The 17799-nt window shown below is 41.3% G+C and overlaps 2 protein-coding genes across 5 annotated transcripts in view; one reads left to right on the forward strand and one right to left on the reverse strand.

Moving 5' to 3' along the window:
- MORC2 (MORC family CW-type zinc finger 2) overlaps nucleotides 1-5566 on the reverse strand; it is a 39588-nt gene extending 34022 nt beyond the window's left edge. For 3 of the 4 annotated variants that reach the window (XM_058531794.1, XM_058531792.1, XM_058531791.1), the window contains exon 1: nucleotides 4331-5566. In XM_058531794.1, the coding sequence (XP_058387777.1) occupies nucleotides 4331-4398 (68 nt within the window). In that variant the 5' untranslated portion in view covers nucleotides 4399-5566. The remainder of the gene's footprint in view (nucleotides 1-4330) is intronic. The other variant, XM_058531793.1, reaches the window with a different exon arrangement.
- On the forward strand, nucleotides 4870-15818 carry TUG1 (taurine up-regulated 1). The gene is made up of 4 exons (XM_058532237.1): nucleotides 4870-4918; nucleotides 5487-5678; nucleotides 5897-8275; nucleotides 9632-15818. The coding sequence occupies exons 1-3, from the start codon at nucleotides 4870-4872 to the stop codon at nucleotides 6352-6354; spliced, it is 699 nt and encodes a 232-aa protein (XP_058388220.1). The 3' UTR covers nucleotides 6355-8275; nucleotides 9632-15818.
- Nucleotides 15819-17799: the final 1981 nt, after the last annotated feature.

The raw sequence follows: 17799 nt of genomic DNA on the forward strand, positions 1-17799 counted from the left end.
AAAGAGGTGTACTCATTGCCAGCTAGCATTTGAGAGAGATACTTGAATAAATATCAAAGGAAATTCGTTACTTCACAGACCTAAAGATCCTTTGCATGTGATCCAAGAAAGATCAACCATCTCGAAAAACACAAAAATTTTTAACAAACTCTTTCAGCTTTTCATGGCTTTTATACCATTTGTGCCACTAACGAAATAGTTTTGCAGCTCAGCATTTCCAGTAACAATTCACGTGTAAATCTATTCATTATATAAAGAAAATGGTCTCCCTATTTATATTCAGCCTGAATTTAAACCAACAGATTTAAACCCATAAGCCAATCATACAGTGATAGCTTCTGCTGAGTTCTTGGATATGTTGACAAGAGTTAATTGCCTTAATCGCTAGAAAATAAAGCAGAGAAATTCTAGAGCAACCAGTTTACATTTGAATAGCTTTAGTATATTTAGATTGTGAACCTACATTCAATAGGATTATAAGTCATTAGAAATACTGTCCCTAGAGTTGACAGGTTCCTCTACATTAACTTCACATACGGATAAAACAACCCAAAAATATTATACAGCCAAGATAATAAGTTACTAAACGTGCCAACAGGAACAGACATAGAAAGCAGGCGTCTGGGACCGGCCCTGTGGCTTAGCGGTTAAGTGCTCGCGCTCCGCTGCTGGCGGCCCGGGGTTCGGATCCCGGGCGCGCACCGACGCATCGCTTCTCCGGCCATGCTGAGGCCGCGTCCCACATACAGCAACTAGGACGTGCAGCTATGACATACAACTATCTACTGGCGCTTTGGGGGAAAAATAAATAAATAAAATTATTAAAAAAAAAAAAAAAGAAAGCAGGCATCTTATGCCGAAGCACCCTGCTGTATCAGACCACTTAGTAGTAGTGCGGAGTGACTTAAGATTCACATCTTATGCCAAAGGAACATCACTATCACCACTACATATGGAATCTAGCACCTAGATTTCTCATGAACTTTTTACTAGCAGTCACTAAACCTACCACCCAAGAGTAATAACAGCATAAAACTCCTTTTATTTAAAAACCCTATCTTTTATCATCTCCTACTAGCAACATCCAGGATTAAAAGAAATTAGCCTAAGACTTTCATATCATAATGAGAATTTCCCAGGCCTGCTTTAAACTTGAATGCTGATGTAACCAAGAGAATAACCATCAATAGTTATCACAGACCTAATACAAAAAAAAATTCAAGACAGATATTTATTATCTCCAACAGATGCTCCAGAATTTACTAAGAATTTATTTGCCTAATGACTAGCACCAAACAGCAAGTTGCTACCACAACGATCAACTTTTGGTTTATATAAGCTAATATTATGAATAAAACAAATAATAATCATCTATTCAATGTTTACTATGTACCAAGTGTGAGCTATTACTTTATATACATTATTTTACAAAATCCTCATAAACGCGGTCTGTCAGATTAGCCCCATTTTATACATGAAGAAACTGAGGCTCAGAGAAGTTGAGCTGCCCAAGGACACAGCCAGGAAGCAGTCAAATCCAAGCTTGGCTGGCTCCAAAGCCCATGCTCTTTCCACTGCACCACACTGATTTCCACCCTTCTAGCCTGGCTCTGCTTGCAAGTCTACATTAAATGGCAGGTAAGTAAAGGGTCATTTCTTTCATAATTCACAATATGGCAATATTGTAAATGTCAGATACCCTAAAATGGTCTTGCGTTTTAAAAACTATAACAAAGGAGATGGTACTGTAAGACATGTTCCCTTCTCTGAAGGTCACATTATACTACTTGACACAGAGGAGCTATATCTACCATCACCACGAGTAACAAGTCACATCTTATGAAAACCTAAAAATTTGTTTCCTCTAGAAATTAACTTCCAGTTAGGTCACCACAATAAAGAAATCTCTTGAAATCGGTTACAAACCAAAAACTTATCTTGATGTTCTAGAGTTCATAGTTTCTTTTGGCAGGACTGGTCACATTCAAAAGTAGACAACTTCAAAGGTGTGATCCAGAAAAAAAATTCCAAAGCTTCCAAAATGATACATCCAACTCGCAAAAGTTCATGCAAGTAGGTGGTTCCAGTTCAACATGGTAAGTCAAATTCATAGAAAATTCTCCAATTTCACTTTAAACAAGTGACTAAACTGAGGTTTGATTCTTTGCCTTGGATCTGTCCACCTATTGTTAATAAACTATAAAATAGCAAAAGAAATATCCCAGAATCCTCAAATTAGAGGCTCATTGAGATAAACTAAAATTGAAGACTTTTAAAGTGGGAAGTAAGCCTTTTGCTTTATAGACAAGGAAACAAGCCTTTGAAGGTAAAATTAACTAGTCAGTACTGCCTAATCATTAAAACTACTAACCATTGTGGCCAGATCTTATTGCCTTAAATTTGCCACTTAGCAGCTCTGTAACCTTTGGCATATAACTTAAATCTCTTTGAGCCTCAGTTTCCTCAACGTAAAATAGGAATAATCCTTACTCCTGCAGGATTACTATAAAGATTACTTTCAACCATGTTTAAAACAGTGACTAACATGAAACAACTGTTGTTACCATTACAAGCATATCTCGGAGACATTGCAGGTTTGGTTCCAGACCACTGCAACAAAGCAAACATCGCAATAAAGCGAGTCACACAAATTTTTTGGTTTGCCAGTGCATATAAAAGTTATGTTTACACTACAGTGTAGTCTATTAAGTGTACAATAGCATTACGTCAAAAAAAAATAATGTACATACTTTAATTAAAAGCTACTTTACTGCTAACAAATGCTAACCATCATGTGAGCCTTCAGCAAGTCGTAATCTTTTTGTGGGTAGAGGGTCTTGTAAAAAACAGTTATCTGTGAAGCACGATAAAACAAAGCACAATAAAACGAGGTATGCCTATATGTTACCATGAAATAGTCTTTGGGGAAGATGGAACAAGAACTCAGTTTCTGAAGTCCCAGTTCATGGTCTTCCAAAATTATAGTCATTCCAAATTTGGCCCCTCATTCCAAAATTCAGAACTGAGATAACCATTTATCAAACACAATCATCTGTGAACATCTAAGTGGCCTTCAACTGCTTGTTCTTAACATGGCAGTTCAAATATAAAAAAGGATATTCAAAGTTCTTCCCAAGGTTATGTTACCAACTAGATAAGTAACCTTTGATTAGCAACCTTATCTAACTGGATTTCAGATTCATCATCCATAGCATGAGAATTTGCCTAGATGACCTCTAAGGTACCTACTGTAAAACGCTCTTGTTCAATAAGAAGTGTCCTAAACAAATCAAAATAAAATCAGATTCTGATAATTTGATAATTCACTTCACTATTCAGAAAATTTTTATTTCCTTGGTAGGAAAAACAGCAAACAAAAAACTACAGACTTTATCACAAATAATATGTTGTCCTTTCCCATAAAAGACTAAAAATTATTACACTGTTACCAGATAATTGAAGTCTATATGCTAAACCCTGAAGGTGGTTCTTCAGATCGCTGGGCCATTCATTTAGCTGCTAATCACTTCTCCAGCAACTAAAATGGTAGAATACTTACCTTCATCTCAAAAGTGATGAATGAATGTATTAAAACACTAAGTAGTTATGACCCCATTGGATTACTTCTGAGACAGTGGACATAAGGATTAACCCTGAAACATTCCAGACCAAAGTGGGGTGATGGTAATCTCTCCATGAACTGAAGAACTATGAACACAGCACGTGCTCTGTGATTTGCACACATTTTGGGGAAAGGCTATTTAAATGATGGGTTTAAACAAGTTGGCATTTCCTGCTTAGCATATACAAACTATACTGGATGTAGGGATCAATTTTCCAGGAAGATAAAGCCAACTGTTCACAGAAATAAAATAAACTACTAATTTCTTCTCACAAGTGGTCAATCAAATGTCTTCATTCTTTTCGTTTTTCCTTGTTTTAAAGAGAAGACTTGCTATAACCCAACTGTTTCAGCTGTTGTCACTAAAGAGGAGAGAGTTGATACTAGAACAGTCCAAGTTTTCTTGATCCAAAGAACAGTACTTGCTGGATTCCCATCAAATACTTGAATGAAACAACTCAATATATTGACTTCAAATAACTAGTTTTCATTTGACCAAATAAATTTTGATCCAATAAATGAAGATCATATTCTTCCGGATTAGCAACAAATATTTCACTGATCTCAGTTCTTCAATACCGAGCTCAAGACTCATCCAGTGATACATTCCAAAAACGGAAAAGGCAAGATTTTCTGGGAAAAAGATTTCCATATTAATACCAAGGAATGAGTTATCAGTGACCTCAGTAGCACCTATAGGATACTTACGAATTTGTATGCAGATATTCAAAGGTTAGCTGAGCTCGATTCAGACTGCTGTAATTTGTGAAAGCCATGAGTGCGCTTTGGTCTCCAAGTCCTTTACTCACTAACTGGGAAATAAACCTTACAATGGAATCGATTTCCCAGGATTCTTTCCAGTAAAGGTTTGGTAAGTCTGTGCTCCTTACAGTTAAACAAGGTTACCTAGTACCTATCCAAAATACATTCAAAGAGATGTCTAAAACTACTATTGATTTCTCCTTTAACTTTTTTTTTTTATCTTCTGAACGACTATGTTGTATTATTTTGGAAAGAATACGTCATAAATCTGTAGTCTTAAGGAGCTTTAGCGTTAAGCTGCGATAGTTCAATGAGTCGAATGTGGATGGTCTTGCAGTAGATGGTTCTGGAGTCGGCGATTTTATTACTGCGCCGTCTTCGTGTTCTTCCAGCCTTTTGTTGTTGTTGTTCCTTTAAATGTCCTGTGAGGAAATTTACCAATCTGCAAATTTATCAACTTCTGTTATAAATCTGGACAATCACCCATGTCTTCGCCACCAATGATTGCAGGATCCTTAAAAGGGCCCCCGACTGGTAACCACGATGTCGATGGAGTGCATATGGCGTTTAGTTCCGGATTCACCACCTCCCAACTGAAAGATCTAAATGCTACAGCCGATTTCTGTTTTCAAAGCCCAGACAAAACCTCGCTTGCTGTCCCGCCCCAATCTCCTCAGGGGAGTGGGTCAAATTACCTCACAATGACCCACTAAAATGCCTCAGAACTGACCCGCCCAAATCACCTCGGGCGGGCTGCGCCCCTCCCCCACCTCCCTCAGACAGAGGACTCAGCCTCTCAGGGCCTTCCCCGCGCCTCGGTCCGTGGCCGCCTCCTCACAGAGAGGAGATAGTCCCAGCTTTCAAGGCCCGGATCCAAGGCAGTGGCGAGCACAGCACCCGACCGGGCGTTGCCCGGCGCTCGCAGCTGCCTTTGTCCCTCCCCACGGAATTGGAACCCAACAACCGCAGCGCGCTCTTGGAACCATGTGCTGCCGCCGCCTCTGCCTCCGCCGCTGACGCCGCCGCCGCGAAATCAGCCGCCCGCGCACCGCGCTGGATGAGATAGATGACAGGACTCAGCACCACGAAATTCGGCGTTTAGGACTGCCCCGCCGCCGCTGCCGGAGCCGCCACCGCCACCTCAGCCACGGCTTTGTCTCCGCTAGTGCACACAACGAGGGCCGCCTCGCGCACTCCCCGACGCCCCAAGCCCCCGAGGCCTCCGCGGCGCATTCGACCAATCACAGAGCCGCAGCTCCTCCCGCCCCCGCCCTGATGCGACGCCTCTTGATTGGTGGGTAGCGTGTCTCCACGTGACCGGATCTTGTTTAGCCGGGCCCGCCCCTGTCACGTGAGAGCTCGCGCCAGTCTTCCTGCTTTCCTGACCCTCTCCGCCATTTAAAGAAACAGTACCGGGGGCGGGCCGAGCGACGCAGCCGGGACGGTAGCTGCGGCGCAGACCGGAGGAGCCATCTTGTCTCGTCGCCGGGGAGTCAGGCCCCTAACTCGAAGAAGCCCTGGCGCGCCCTCCCCCCCTCCCCGGTCTGGTAGGGCGAAGGAGCGGGCGCGCGGTCGATCGAGCGATCGGTTGGCGGCTCTTTCTCCTGCTCTGGCATCCAGCTCTTGGGGCGCAGGCCCGGCCGCCGCGGCGCGCGCCCGGTGGCCGTTGGCGCTCGCGCCGCGTCTTTCTTCTCGTACGCAGAACTCGGGCGGCGGCCTATGCGTTTGCGATTCGACGAGGAGTCGTCCGGGTGGTCGGCGGCGGCGGGCAGCTGCTCCGCCCCGCTCCCGGGGAGGCGGCGGCGGCGGGATTTGGCGCGGCTGGGGAGGCGGGGGCGGCCGGGGCTGGCCTGGAGGCCTGGCGCCACCCTTCGGGGCCTGCAAGAACCCAGTTGGGGGGGCAGGAGGGGGCCGGGGGATGGTTGGTGGTGGGCTTTCTACTTTGTCTTTTTCTGCTTATGCCGCCTTAGTGAGGGGCAGGAGCTCTGGCGGCAGCTCCGGGGTGGGGAGACAAGCTCCGGAGTCGGAAGAGCTGGGTTTGCTTCCGGGCCTAGCCACCAGCTGGCCGAGTGACCTTAGGCAAGTCACTCTGTAATTTTCTGCGCCTCAGTTTCCTCCTACTCCTGTCCATGTTTGTGGGATTGAAAGCGCTTTGTAAACTATAAAGCATCGGTGTTCGTAAGGGATGATTATTGTTTGTAATGGTTTTTTTTTAGTTGTAAGAAAACTTAATTGCCCAATCCTTGGATTTTGAACCTGGGAACCTTGGATTGGAGTTGGAGATCCGCAAACTCCCTGAAATTGTATGCAGAAATTACTGGAAGTGTGTATTTTAGGGGAATGAGGATCCACCGCCAGCAAGTTTTCAAGGGGGGCTGTGACCCAGAGAGTTAAGAACCGCAATTCCTTTATGCTACGGGGAGGAAACTGAGGCCTAGATGTCATTTGGGACCCTTCACAACCAATTTGAAACCCCCGTTTGAATCCCTGGGATATGTGAGCTGTTTCTATGCATAATGGATATTCGGGGTAACCACACTCCACTGTTTGGCTTCTATTTTGAGTCTTGTCTTTTCACCATGGGGTGCCTGAAGGGTGGCTGATTCTTATGGTACAGTGGCACCCAATATAAAGCAGCTAAAACTAGGAGTGAATGTGTTTTCTAGTGTCAAGAAGCCTATTTAATCTTTGGCCCAACAGCTCTTTGTTTTTTGCTGCTTGTACTGGTGCCTGACTACCTTTCTGACTTGCATTGACCATTTTCCACGACCATAGTTGCTATCCGTCACTTGCTCCTATTTTATATTCCTAGTCTGTGTGGTTGCTAGTGAGCGGGCTTATCTTTAAATGGTGCTGCCCAGTCCAGCTAATTAATGGTGCAGGTGGATTTTTTAGCAGACTGGCTCCCTGGAACAGACTGAACCAGGCGTGGAATTCCTGAAGATGTTTGGGAGTTTGTCCTTATTAATTGAAAGTTAACGTTTTCTGAAAAGTTTTGTTAGAACTTCTGCTGAACCTCAAAATCAGTAGATTTGAGAGTATTTCAAAGCTTAACTTTTTCCTGGCGTGCTTTGTATTCTATTTGCTTACAAGTGTGTTACTAAGATGGCCAAAATGCCAGTTTTTGCTTCTTTGTTAATTGTCAGCTGCTTTTATCAAATTCCAGGCTATTATCCAGCAAACACTATAGGAATGTTTGAACAGTTGGATTTCAAACATTTGCGTGTTGTGGAGTGGTGCTTACCAGTGGTACAGCTCTGAGCAAGTGAACACAAACACATTTAAGTGTATTTTGTCTGGTTAGGTGTTAGCCAGTTCTGCTGTTTCATACAAATGTCTGAAAAAATCAATTGACTATTCCCTTTACCTGAAGGGCAGAGACTAATGATCTCACTTCCAGAGAAATGACTTTTTTGGAGAAAAATGTGTTGTTCTTTTAGCTCTTTTGTAATTAAATCTGGAGGTACCTCAAAAGAATCTTAAAAGACTGTGGTGATAAGACGCTTTCCTCAGGAGAAAGGAGGAAAAAAACAACTGGAACTTTAAGCTTGAAATTCTGTGACAGAAGTGAGATGTCCAGGATAGGAGGTTGAAAGGGTTTCACTACAGTGTTCTGCACTAGCTGAAGCAGATGTCTTTCAGTGTAGCCACGGCGTGGATTCCAGATTTTCAAGAACTGAACCTGAGACCTGGAAGAGCTCATCAGGATGTGGCAGGAACTCTGGAACTGGATATTTTATTTTTGAATTTTGAGACTATTGACCTTGCTTTGAGAAAAGAGACGACTGAGCAAGCACTGCCACCAGCACTGTTACTGGGAATTCGAACACCTGAGTTTCTGCCAGACCATTGGTGCAAACTCTGGCAACACTCCATCCAAAGTGAACTACGGTACTTGCCATTTTCCAAAATGCCTTATTCTTTACCATCTCTGCCCTTTTGTTCTTGCTCTCTTCTCTACCCTGAAATACCATCCTCTGGTTCTTCGCTTGTCAAAACTGGCATTTCCTCAGTATCCACCTCCGATGCTCTCTTCTCCAGAGTCTCTTAACTTTAGCCAGAAATAATCTTTTTTGAGTTTCATGACATGTTGCTATGTATCTTTTACCTATCTTTGTATGTGATACCTTGTAAAGTACAGTCATGCATCGCTTAACGACAGGGATACATTCTGAGAAATGCATTCTTGAGCGATTTTGTTGTTATGTGAACATCATAGAGTGTACTTAACACAAATCTAGGTGGTATAGCCTATTGCATACATAACGCTATGTGGTACTAATTTTAGGGATCACCGTTGTATATGTGGTCCGTCGTTGACCTAAGCGTCGTTATGCAGCGCATGACTGTAATTATTTGCATGCATTTGCTCTCTTTCCAGATAGCAAGCCCCTTAAAAGCAAGGGCTTTGTCTTGCAAATCTTTGACCACATGTACTACCACATGTGATGGAATGGAAAAGAGGAATTTAGAGAGCAGGCTATCTCAGAATAAGCACTCAGTAAGTGTGTAATCACTGTGTGATAACCTGATTACTCTTGATTACTAGTTATGGGCCATGTTTCTTCCTTCATTTCATGATTTTATTATTTTTTAATTTTAAATTTAAAAAGAGTAAGGGTGCTCTCAAACGTAAAGAGAAACTGATATGTTACATAGGGTATTACAGAAGAGTGCGAGCACCAGGGTCTTATTCCCTTGGGTACCTTATTCTCTCCCACTCAAGACGGAATCTTGTTAAAATGAAAGTTAAGGACAGGTTTTAAAAAGTACAAGGTCATAAGACAGTTTGAGGAAGGCATTGGAAAAGGAAGAAGGGAAACACCTCATTTACTTTGGTGTTGGTATATAAACTAAAATTCAGTTCTTCTTATGCCACCTGTGGAGCCACTTCTTTCTCCCCCACCAATCACTGCCTAGCAGCCTGAATGCAATCAAATTACTCCCCCAAAGTATGAGACCCAGGGCACTTCCTGTTTGCTGCTTCCCTGAGACAGTTTGTTCTCAAGAGTGAGGAAACAGTCTTTGCCAGTGAACTTTTTCTGTTCCTATCACTAATTGTTAATCATAAGGCACTTGTTTTTTTTTTTTGCTTTTTATCATGTTAGCTTTTAAGGCAGGCTTCTCAAGAATTAGTATCTATCAGGTAGCTGATGTACTAATAGCAGATCCACACCAGTGTTAGATTCTTGTGTTTGTAATTCCATGCGTTTGTTATCTTATCTGTTTTGTCCCTGTCCCTTCCAGTCCTGTGCCTCCTGATTGCTGAGGGTTCACCTGGATCTTCTGACCACCTTCCTTGTGCTGTTCTATCAGTCTACAGATCTGGTACCTGGATGTTTTGCCCATGGTAATTCCTGCCACCTTACTGCTGAAGAAGACACCATTCCAATGGACACTGTGACCCAAGAGGCATTCAGCCATCATGATGTGGCCTTCACCTCCACTCCTGTCCTGGTCTACCCAGATTCAGCACAGCCTTTTATAGTAAAGTCAGACTCCTCAAGTCAAATAGCTGAAGCTGTTTTATCACAACAAAGGCCCAGTTTGTTCCTTGAGTGTGCATTTCGTTTCTTCAGTTAAAGCCTTCAGAGACACATAATAAATTTGGACCAGGGACTTTTAGTTATCAACACTGTCAGAAGAATGGCAACATCTTTTTGAGAACAACATTGGACCACACCCCACAATCTCCAATGATTAAAGTTCGTGAAGTGTCTAGGATCCCATCCAGATCACTGGACCCTATCCTTTTTCCACTTCAAATCTGTAGTAGCCTACTGAATGAGAAGGCAGATATTCTAACCCACTGGGATTAAAACAAAGGCACAATGAACTCCTCATAGCATCTTCTTTGGGATTACTCAGGAACCAGACTTTTCACACAAATGTAAGAATTTCTACCAAGGAATCCCTTTATCTAACAGCATCTCACAAAGCTCCAATCAGATTCCAGAAAAGGCCTCTTGATACATCCAGGTAGAACCTATATGGCAATCCCTTATGTTTATATAGCACTTTACAGTTTCAAAGCACTTTTATTTGCATTAACTTTATTTAATTATCAAAATAACAAATTATAATCCCTTTTTGCAAATGAGGAAATGGAAACTTAAAAGGTTATCCAAGGTGACACAGCTACAGAGTGATGGAGGCCAGGCCTTCTGACTCCCAGTCCAGTTCTCTCCTTGGAATTAACTTAGCCTCTACTTTACCTGCAGTATTAGAATGACTGGAGATTGGGAACCCCAGAAAAGTGTCCATTTTCCTGATCTGGTGCCCTCAATCAGTCAGGATGTCATAAATGTAATCTTATGATAGCTGCTACTAGACCAGAATCACATGACAACACCCCTAAGGTTTAGAAGCAGACTTTCTCCTTGGTGGTAGATTGTCCAGTCAACAAGGAACATGATCATCTGACAAAAGGCTACCCAGCATAAAACACAAAGCTACTTTTAGATTTCTCATCCATCTTCATGGTTTTCCCAAAGGTGGCCTAATTCATTGGGGATCCCTGTTCATGTCTTGTCCTCTTTTTTTTCACAGTCATATTAATAGTCTTGGACACCAAGATCTTATCTATGGTCCTCTGTCCCCAAACTAATATTTACACAGAATGAGCCATCCATTTTTTTAGAGCAGTACTGTTCACACTGTGTGTGTGTGTGTGTGTGTGTGTATGTGTGTGTGTTATGTATGATATATACATATATGTAGAGAGCTTTTGTAGTCTATTAACGTAGGAAATATTGTAAAACGTATCCCCTTCCCTGATTCATAGTGCAGTGTAGTGTATTAAAGGATTTCAGAAGGCTTGCAGCAAAGAGCCTCATTTAGCTGTTTAGCCCAGTGTGTCCTAAGTTTAATCAAGCACAGAATGTTACTTTTGCAGCATTCCTTTTAATGGAGTGGGGAAACTGCTCTAAAGTGTTAGAGCCCCTGCTTCATGATTGCCAACAGATTGCCCTGGAGACCCAGGAATAAATGGGATCTTTGAAACCCCCTTTTTCTTACTTTGTCAGTAACTGCTTGAATTGGTATGTCTTCATCATCTGGGTCCTTCATCTTGATCATTACCTTTATTTTCTGTCAAAGGAACCTCTAGAAGATTTGTGGGGATACGTGGGAGGGAAATGGGGAAAAGTTAATTCTGTCCCCAAATTGGGTGAATTCCATGACATTTAGCAATATATTTCTCTGTTACTGGAATTGTGCTGTAAACCTAGTTCGAGGGCATTGCATCTCAGATGGGTAAGGAGACTGGGAAGGGAAGGGAGCAGGAGAAGGATGGAGAAAATGTGAAGGAGGGGTGAGAAGGAGATATTTTTTCTTAGAATTTGAGTTGTGGCCCATTCAGATCTTATCAGCGCTTGAAGAGAAGTCATCCAGCCATGGACTTCCTTGGCGTAGTATTTACAGAGAAATGAAGGCATTTTGCAGCTGTATACTGACTAAAAACCCCAGTGCTATTGTCACTTAAAACCGATAGCCTTGTTCTATGATAGTCACTTAAGTGTTCAATTTCAGGTCATCAATTTCTAGTAGACTTGAATGTTAATTTCATCATTCTGTAATGTGGCCCACATTAGGGAAAGAATGAATAGGAAAACACCTTGGCTTACCACAGGCTTTGCTCACATAGTTTCTGGTTTCTGTGACCTATTTTTTGTATTTCAGCATTTTGTGAACAACTTATTCTTAGATCATTGGTTTTCCAAAGGCTTTGTGGCCGTGAAGCCCTTTGAATGAAAACTATGTGGAAGCCCAGAGTAAAAGTGAAGCTGCTCTGGATGAAGCAGGAGTGGGGGGCCTGAAAACTGCAACAAGCATCTTCCTTTACCACCATGATGACACCTAAGGAGACTTCTTTACAACACCTAGAATTCTTCAGAACACAGTTTGAAAACCACTGCCCTAGACAGCAATATGTTCGAACTGAATGACATTTTCATCAGTACCTCTGCCCAACATAGTCCAAGTTCAGTTGATGCTGAACATTCTAAGGAATACTTACTGTGGGCAACTCAGAAAAGTGCAAGAAGATGGGCATATCTTTGCCCCCCCACCCCCACCCCAGAGTCATATGGGCTGAAAGTGGTATCAAATGGACCTAGACTGACAGCCCTATGCCCCTAAATGGACTTCCAGTGATTCCTGGGATTGGATATAGCCAGAGAGCAATTCGTACATACTCGACACTGACAAACCCCTTGACTCAACTTTTTTCACAAACACCAGATGCTGTAGTGGTACTTGAAATACATGACTTTGAAGTCTTGATCCTCCTTAGATACCTGAATTGCCAGATGTTGAAGCTGATATTGAAGTTGATGCCTCACTGAGGCCATATTAGACTGACTTGTACATTGAGCCTCCCATCATCATCAGCCATGGTACTGTACTTCGTGTGCAAGGGATAACCATTAACTATGAAAGCAGAATTCAAATACTGGTAACGTTACTAAAAGGGTACCTGGTTATCATTCATCTTATTCTCAAACTGCAAGTCACTATGACTCTACCAGTGACAGTTACACTGCTCCTTGGTTTTTATTCAGTTTAACTGCTGTTTCCAAGATAAATGAGCTAATAACGGTAAAAAAAAAAAAAAAAGCTGAAACAATTTCTCCATCACTGGCATTTCTGCCTGTTCTGCTCCAAAGTTATGAATACTCAGCTCTAACTGCATGTAACCCCTGATCCACAAGAGACAGTCTTTGAACATTCTTACTCGTGTGTGTGATTTAAAATGTGGCCATGTGGAAAATTTTCTTCTAGCCAACGAGAGATGTTTTAAGATAGATCTTTTGATGTCTGGTACCATCAACTGTAGATGTTAGGGATATTTGGAGCTAGGCCTTTTGGCCAGGCCATGATGGCTTACTTGCTTGGCATCTCAAATTGCGTATCATCTACCTTTTTGCTGGAAATGTAGACTGACTTGAAAAAAATCTACAAAGGCTGCAGCTAAGTATTTTACCAGTAGACTGAAAGGCTTCCTTATTGTCACAAGACCACAGTCCCTTGTCCTTGTGGATGTTTTAATGGAATTTCATCTGTCTTGATGCTGTTGTTTCACACTGATTCAGAGTGGCTGACTTCATTCCTTGCCATGAGATACTCTCAGGCATTAAGACAATTTATCGCTTTCTGCAGGAAGGATTCGATTCACGAACTCACAGACCAAATCACGTCAAACGAGTCAACTTTGATTTGTGTCATGAGAAAACCTCATTCCTTTACTTCACAGTCAACTTAAGGACCAGCTGTCCTTAACTGCTTTAATGAATGCACTGGTTAAATGTTGGGAAAGGTTTCTTTATATCTTTGTCTCTTATCCTCTAGACTAATTGTGATTATGTGACTTGGTCTACAAATCATCAAACAAGGCCTAAGTCTGGTTACTCTAGACGTTCACCCTCAACAAATAAAAAATCTGATGACTAGCCTGCTTGTATACACAACTACTATTTGTAAAGAAAAAATTATCAACAAACTCAGTTTTTCTACTATCTTCAAAACATCAGCTCAATTTTATCTTTCTCCCGTCCTTTACAGGAAAAGACATTGATCTGCACTGCCAGTCATTCCCTTTAATCCTGTCAAACTCATTCAAAATGAGGGGCTTAAGGTGAGGATGATCATCTGTTCGAGAGTCTAATGAATGCTGTGTGTAAGAATTGATGGTTGACAAAGCAAAAAGCCTAATACTCAAACCTAGCATCTTGCCTACTATCTCCATGCCTCAGATCTGATCTGAGTCTTTCAGCAGCAGCATCCAACCAGTCTGAGGCCTTGAGTTATTTATAAGATGATTCTCAGAGATGGGCTGAGTTAAAGAGGATGGAGACTTGATTACCAAAGAAAGTAGGGCCAACCTTGGTGCACCTGCCTCTCCCAACCTTATAACTCCCAGATGTAGCATAGACTCCCAAACAGAACCTCAAGTCTGAAGTGAGGATAAAGCCTTTTCCTGAGCTGAAAGTTCTTGGGCAGATGAACAGGAAAATGAAAGCTGCTGTACCTGACTGGTCTTTTAAGATCAGAAAAATGTATCCAGAGTAAACCCTATGGATTAACCCTGGAGTGCTTAGGGTAAAAACTAATTTACAGAGCTTCGATAGTAATCTTCCTGTTCTTCCAGATCATATTCCAGCTAATGGTATGGCTGGCCCTGCTGAAGCTTCCACTTGCCTGTTTACCTGATTCAGCCCTTGCCTGCCTTTTTTGACATGTTGCTGGAATAAAACTGGCTATGCTTGACAAGACTGCAAGTGATCTTAGCCTATCTTATACCCAGTTCTGCCAAGGAGTTGAACAGAAGCAAGCTGCACCTCACCCTACCAGGACTTAATGTTCACAACAGGAAGGACCATACTGTATATTCCTTGACTAGCAGTTTTGTTTTTTTTAAGTGTAGAGTAAGCCCTCTATGCCTATATTTGATCATTTTCAGCACCTGTGGCCCCTTTTACCAGCTCTGAAGGAGCACAGCAGATCGAAAGCACTGTCCATTTCCTCTCTTCTGCAGTAATATAGAGATAAGTCTGATTCACCAGTACTCACACAAATGTACCAGTTCACCTTGGCAAAATACTTAAAAGACCACAAGAAAACTTTTCCACTGAACTTAAAATTTACCACTGACTTGAATAGCCTCGCAGAACTATTTGCCAGTGGGAGGCTAGTTGTCCTGGTTTTTGTCAGCAAGATGGTTGGGCTCTCAGACTCATGACCACTGAGTTTACTTGTATTGAAACTGTTGTATCATTTAAAGTATGCTATTGGACATGATTATTTCATCCAAATGGATTACAAACTTCCTGCATACAGGACGAACTTACTCCTCATGATGTTTTGTCAGAATATTATTATTGAAGAAGTAACAATGCCAGCTGTTACCATCAACTTTATGAGGAGAGATTAAACTTTTTCGGTATCTGGTCTTATCATTGACATCACTTGTTTTTGATTGACCAGCATCCATTCCATCTCTTTGTAACAACTCCCTGATGTTTCTTGGAACCATCTCTTCCTATTCAGTCCACGTGGTTCAGACCTGATCAATCAGCATAGTCCATCTCCTTGACCATAGTGATTGATTCAGGAATGTTCATGTGGTTCAAGTTGGTCTAGTGATACTGAAGCCTAGGAGTTTTACTGAACTGTGAAGGAGGAGAAGCTTAGAAGCTCTCTATACTGAGGTCGCTTAGCTTTGTAGAATGAAAGGCTCAAACCACCAGGGCCCACCATATCAAATGAGCCAGTCAGAGAATGAAGCCAGTGCAGAAGAAAGCAGAGCCAAATGATGGAGAGACTTGAGTCCTGATGACAATGTTTGTGCCCCTGGATCCAACCGTGCCTGAAGCTAGTATATCCCCTGGACTTTTCAGTTATGTGAACCAATAAATACCCTTTTTTGCTTAAGTTACATTGAGTTGGGTTTCTATTGCTTGAAATTGAGTGAAAACTAATATACTATCTACCAATATCAAAACTTCATAGATCCAAGTATTAAATTAGAGATTACGGCCATACCGAAGTTATTTTCCAAATTGGAACACAAAGTGAAACGAACTGACAATGTGTAAGTTACTACAGAAGCATAAAAATTAATTACATGGTAGAAAAATATAGAAGAAAACCTAAAAGTTTATCAAAAGAATTGGTTAAAAAAACGCATAGTTCAGCCATATAAGAAAATCTATGTCTGTTAAAACGAATAAAGTGCATTTATTGTGTATAGACATGAAAAAATGGCCATGATATATTAAGTGAAACAAACTATTGATAGAAAAATGTATGAATTCATTTAAAAATGTGTGTGTTTATGTTCATAATGCATAGAAAAGTCTTAATGGCTTTCTTTGAACAGTGTAGATTACGTGAGACTTTCAACTTTATACATTCCTGTATTTGAATATTTTATACTACTCACATTACTTTTAAACTTTTATTTAAAAATAAAGAATTTTAAAAATTAAATTTAGTCCTTAGTGTTTGACCTTGGCAAGTTACTTAACACTGAGCCTGTTCTGTCAAATAATTTAAAATAGCTGTCTTTATATTAGCAAATATTTAAGTAAACATGTTCATTATCCTTTACTCAAACTGACAGATTGTTGCACCTTGTTTGAGAAACTCAGAGCTTGGTAATTTTCTTAATTTTTCAAGCATATCTCTTTAAATGTTTTGAGTGTATTTGGATTATCAGAACTTAAGTTTCATTGTTCATCAGTGATTATTCCAGTTCTCAACTGATGTTACTCTATTAAGACCTCTGTTGCAGTGTTCACACTAGACAGAAGGAAAAAGTCACATATTCTTTGAAATCCTTGAGTATTCTTATCTCCCTTCAATCAAGGTCAATAATGACCTTTTTATTGCTAAATCCGTTACATACACATCTTTATCTGAACTTTGAGCAGCACGGGCAACTCCCACCAGCATCTTGATACACTCTTCTCTTGGGTGCCATGACACTTCCAGTTTTCTTCCTGCCTTCCTGGCTATTGCTTCATTGTAGGTTCTTTACTTCTCCCCATCATTTTAATATTGGTATAGAGGACATTCATTGATTTTGCCTTCCCCAAATCATTTCCCCTTTCCTTTCATGATAGATCTCCACTTCTCCTTTGGAATGCAACTCCTTCCCATTCTGTGGTTTTAGTGGAGCTGTAAACTACAGTATTCTGGCCTCTTACCCCCTTGGCTGAGGTTTGATTGTGTGATCCAAGCTTGTCCAATCAAAAATCTCTTCCCACCAGAACTTTGAGTCTTAAGAGAGGTGACACAAACAGAAAATGATAGAACCTGAGTCATTCTGATGGTAGTGTCCCAAGGAAACCACATAAGAGTTGGTGCAAGGACATCCCTATAGGTGCCCTGGTTCCTGTTGTCAAGCCTTGGTTATCCAGATTTTCTTTTGATTCTGTAGACTTCCATATATCCTCCTTATAATATGTTCTCTTTTTATTTGTCAGCCAAAGTGGGTTTCTGTTGCTTGCAACCAAATGACTGGATGATTACAGAAATCGTTAACAGTTAAATAGTAGGCTTCAGACCTTCAGTAACAGGGAGGATCTGGAATTGGTAATTGCCCTGAGTGAATTAAGGCAGCAATAACTCTTGCTCTATGTCCCAGGGGGGGAGATTGAGCAATTTATAGTGGCAAAACAGCTAGTAAAGATACTCCGCCTTGTCATTTGAAATCATGTGCCTATCAAGGGCAAAATTTGGGAAATCAGGTAGCTTTTGACAGTAATTTGAAGTAAATAAGGAAGGCCAAGACCATTGAGTTAGGATGGTTACTTGGATTACATTGGCTAATTTAGAGTGAGAGAAAACCTCAAATCCAGAAACTTATCTGTAGGCATAAAATAAAATCCAGGACCTTTCTGTGTCCAGGATGA

Source organism: Diceros bicornis, chromosome 35 (genome assembly GCF_020826845.1).
Source record: "Diceros bicornis minor isolate mBicDic1 chromosome 35, mDicBic1.mat.cur, whole genome shotgun sequence".
Classification (NCBI taxonomy): domain Eukaryota; kingdom Metazoa; phylum Chordata; class Mammalia; order Perissodactyla; family Rhinocerotidae; genus Diceros; species Diceros bicornis.